At 34.9% G+C, this 4758-nt stretch overlaps 1 protein-coding gene across 1 annotated transcript; it reads right to left on the bottom strand.

Annotated features, from left to right (window-relative positions):
• Positions 1-481: 481 nt before the first annotated feature.
• LOC108904599 (brachyurin-like) lies at positions 482-4301 on the bottom strand. Its single transcript, XM_023455031.1, has 4 exons — positions 4205-4301; positions 1231-1448; positions 759-1141; positions 482-699 (listed from the first exon to the last, which is right to left on the bottom strand). Exons 1-4 carry the CDS (start codon positions 4286-4288, stop codon positions 533-535), a joined length of 852 nt encoding a protein of 283 aa, XP_023310799.1. The 5' UTR covers positions 4289-4301; the 3' UTR covers positions 482-532.
• Positions 4302-4758: the final 457 nt, after the last annotated feature.

Raw genomic sequence — 4758 nt, 5'->3', positions numbered from 1 at the left:
GTTTTTGTTGTTCTTTCTATTTGTCACATGTTTAATTTGAAGACTGTTGTACGTAAATAATAAAGTTAGGTGTATTTACTCTGCTTTTGTTTTATAAAATTAAACCATACTTCCCCTCTTTAAAGTTAGTAGCCAGCACCTTCCGGTCAATTAAAAATAGATGTATACAACGTAGGTATTCCTTATGACGATCACATATTTTTGGCCACAACTACGTTTATTTTTGTTCGATCGAACCCGGGGTTGTTATACTACAATCCCACCACCAAAACTCAGTTCATAATTTATTACTTTATACCCAAAAAAAATATTTTATTACCCTTGTCAGTAGTTCAATCTAGGTTCAATTTGAGGCTACATCAACCGCTAATGTAAAAAGCTCCATGTATGGTTGCGGTATAGCTTTGCACGCATTTCTGTTGAATCATTAATAGAGTCGTTGGGTTACAGACAAGTATAATACAATTTGGATGCTCAAAGTTCTTTATTTAATCGTATAATTCCTTATGACAGTTTATGGTCAGGTAAAAATTTAGACACCAGCGTTGGTTGCGATCCAGTTTCTGAAAGCGCTGACCCTAGCGAAGACGGTTGGGTTTCCGGCTTGGCACATGTTCGACCCGAAGGAGACGACACCCACTTGGACTCCGTTAACCACCAACGGGCCGCCAGAGTCGCCGTTGCAAGCACCTCGGATGCCTGGGGAAACAAAGATTTAACTCTAAATCATGACATAATTTTTTTTTATAAAAACTTACCGGCTCCAGAGGTGCAAATGCTGGAAGCCAAGACGTTGTTCCCGTAAGATTGAGCACAGACTGCGTTTGTGATGATGGGGAGGTTAACACCGCGCAAGACTGGCGAGACAGCGTTGGATGCGTCAGAAGTCCTTCCCCATCCCGCTAGGAAGGCCGTAGATCCCGCGAAAGTCCCAGAGTTGGCGGGGGCTAGAGAAATAGTCCTGATGTTGTTGTTGAGGGTTACAGCGGAAGGCAGGAGGATGATGGCGACGTCGTTGGCGGCGAAACCGCCCTGATTGTAGTTGGCGTGGTTCCTGATGCTGGTGCTGGTGATGCGCACCTGGGTGGCCTCGTTGGCGTTGAAGGCGTGAGCTCCAAGTCTGACATTGACGAAAGCGGCCCTGGAAAATGACAACAAAAGAAACGAATGAGTCTAGATTGAAATATGTGCACTCTTTGGGGATGATTTCTATGTTGGAAAGGGAATTACCTGACGGTACAATGAGCGGCAGTCAAGACTCGTGTGGTGGAGATCAAAGAACCACCGCAGAAACTGGCTCCGTTGATCAGTACAGCCGCTTGATATGGAACAGAATTGGGGGCTACTTCAGTGCCACCGATGATCCTGCCTTCCGGGAGAGTGGATTCGTCTATGGGATTCTCTGGTTCTAGATAGATGTTGTTTGGGACGATTTTTGACAGATCAACCTAAAAAATAATAATTAAAAGTTTAAAGTGAAATTTGGCGTACAGTGTAAAAAAAAAATTATTCAATTTTACTCAGTAATGTATCAATTTCTGTCCACAAACGATTGAGTGGAATATTCAGTCTATTAGTATGAGTACACCTAGAATTTTATGACTGAAACTATCGCAACAGAAGTGAATGAATTTTACTCAAATCCGAGTTTCTGCTAACTATCAAGTGATTGACTTTTGACTCTATTCTGAGTATGTGAAACCTATTAATAATTGAACTATTATTGAGTAATTTTTTACTCACAATCAGACTTGGTTTATATTCTCTTTAAATTTTAATTTAAATTTCAATGTATTAAAGCTGCCATAGTGGTTTCTAAACAGATCTGTTTTAGAGACAATATTTTATGTCTAGATGAAGGAATATTGTACGTTAGAAATAAGTAAGTATACGCAAAAAAAATTTCTTGATTCAAATGTACAACATTTGAGGTATCGCACGTTTATACAGGGTGGTCCCGAGGTAATGAGCCAAAATCCATGGGTAGATTCCCCAAGTAAAAATATTGCGATTTAGCCGAATTTACCTTATTCCAAAAGTTGATTGTTAAAGAGATACAGGGTGTTAAATGTAAAATATTATTCCAGTTTTCTTTAATTTATTCCTTAACAAATGCAAATGTCCTCACAAAATTTTGAGGATTGGAGTTCTTTGAGTAGAGGAATTGAAATCTGTTCACATTTTGGTTAAAGTTCATAGAGGGCGCTAGCTGCAGTAGATTAAATGTGTTAAAAATGACATAACTTTTTTGTACTTTAAGGTATCTCATCTTTGGTAACAAATTCTTATTTTTCAACTTTTTTCACACAAAAAAGGTATACTTTATTAAAGTAGCTATCTCGCACCGTTTTCGAGATATTTGGCTTTGAAACTTCCAATGCTGTTGCATTAAATTACAATTAAGTACCTACAGGTATTATTAATTTAGCGGTAAAGTTTCTTAAGTAGGATTTGGACGAAAATCAAATAATTGACGTCTTCCACTTGTCTTATTGCTGTCATTTGTATGCTAATTTCTATTAAGTATTATTCGTATCTAATTAAAATTACATCTTAGCTTACAAATTAAATTGTATACTCGTATACATAAATGTGAGATAGAATGCCGAGGTTTTCGTTTTTGGAGTTACATGAAATCAGTTGTTTATGGAGAAACTATAAACACTTGAGAAGAACTTTAGTAGCAGGTTTTAAATGCTGCAAAGTCATTTCGCATTAAGGATTTATACTTTAAAATAAGACAATCTTTTAATAAACGTGTTGATAAATGTATTGAAGTTAGAGGTGGACATTTTGAGCAATTATTGTCAAAAAGGCATATTTTTTACTAATGTTTACTATTTTACTGTTCATTACAATTTTTAATTCTAAATAAACCCTTGTTTTTGACATTTCTAAATTATTTTAATTATTTCAACTATTAGCATTGGAAGTTTCAAAGCCAAATATCTCGGAAACGGTGCGAGACAGCTACTTTCATAAAGTCTACCTTTTTTGTGTAAAAAAAGTTGGAAAATAAGAATTTGATACCAAAGATGAGATACCTTAAAGTACAAAAAAGTTATGTCGTTTCCAACACCTTCAATCTACGGCAGCTGGCGCCCTCTATGAACTATAACCAAAATGTGAACAAATTTCAATTCCTCTATCCAAAGAACCCCAAACCCCAAAATTTTGTGTAGATATTTGCATTTATTAAGAAATAAATGGAAATAAACTAAAATAATATTTTACATTTAACACCCTGTATCTTTTTAACTATCAACTTTTGTACTAAAGTAAGTTCGGTTAAATCGCAATATTTATGCCTCGGGAATCTACCCATGAATTTTGGCAAATTACCTCGGGACACCCACAAGCAAATATTTTCTCTCACAAGAAAATTATTTATTTATGTAAATTCTTTCTTTCCAGCTACCTAGAAATATTATTTCTTACTTTAAAAATATACAACATTTAAAATAAATATTTGATATTTGCGGTTAAACGAATTCTATTCTTAATTTTATGATCTACACAGATTTTATAGAAACATGTTTTGTATTGTGTATTATTGTATTGTTTGTTTAATACAAAATTGAATAGTTCTAGTCAAATGATTGGATATGTATATACTTATTTTAAGAATATATTTGGATATAAATATTTCTCGGTAATAAAAAATATATAACTAATTTTTTTTAAACAAATTGCAAAAATTACTTGTTTTGCTCCGGACTAATTTTTTTTAGGTTATTTGAGATATTCTAAACAAACTATTTCCTATGTACTATGCTCCTAAAATCAACGGATTCCGAGTTATAAACAATTTAATGTACGAAAAAATGCTAAAACGGTCATTTTCAAGACTCAAAAACAATAACAAAAAATCAAATTTTTGATGTTACTAAAGTTTAAAAGTAATCTTTAAACATCCCTTGGCAAAATACTGAGGAGTTATTTGGTGTAATTATATTGCAATACGTATTATTTTACCTATTAACAATATACATTTTGACTTGCGCGCCGCGCCGCTCAGGCACTCCACTGTGCGCCGACCCGTGTATACAGGCTGTTACAAATTCGCTTCTCAGTACAGGGATCTCGGAAACGGACACTGCTATATTTCAATATTCAAAACTATGAGGGTTTTCGCTTGCCTTGCTCTCTATTACCAACAAGTACAAAAAATGTGTTGAAACAAAAATAAAAAATCATTACTTACCTCCTCGAGCGCCTCAAAAGGGACTTCTGCGGGCATAGCCGCAGCGCAGGAGACGATTGCCAAGAAACACAACGCAAACTTCATCTTCGTAGATGCCTCTGGTCACAGGTGTCGAAACATAGACGGATCCCACTTTTATATCCCCGCGTTAGGTTTTATCTAACACTTTTTGTCCATAAAAACTATCGTTATCATCGATGGTTTTAGTGATGACTGCGCACAAGTGACAAATAAATCATCCTCTTTAAATTTTTGAAGATAATTTTTTTCCCCATGGGATTTGCGATAATACCTAAATGGGATAAATAGTAACATTGCAATTAAAAAAAACTACAATTTGCGTCACACTTGTGGGATACATATAATTCCGATAATTCCAAGTTAACAAAGGGGTAAAAGCTAGAAAACAAGTTTCTTCTAAAAGTCGGTATCAAAGAAGTAACTTGAAAGAAGTGACGCTAAGCTAATTTGGCAAATTGCAAATAAGTGACATATTTACGTGTTTTTCCACTTTTTTTACTGCCCACGATCTATCGGAATATTAGTTATTTTAT

The sequence above is a fragment of the Anoplophora glabripennis genome, unplaced genomic scaffold (assembly GCF_000390285.2).
Source record: "Anoplophora glabripennis isolate ALB-LARVAE unplaced genomic scaffold, Agla_2.0 scaffold294, whole genome shotgun sequence".
NCBI classification, from domain to species: Eukaryota; Metazoa; Arthropoda; class Insecta; order Coleoptera; family Cerambycidae; genus Anoplophora; species Anoplophora glabripennis.
This window is presented reverse-complemented; position numbering and strand designations above follow the sequence as displayed.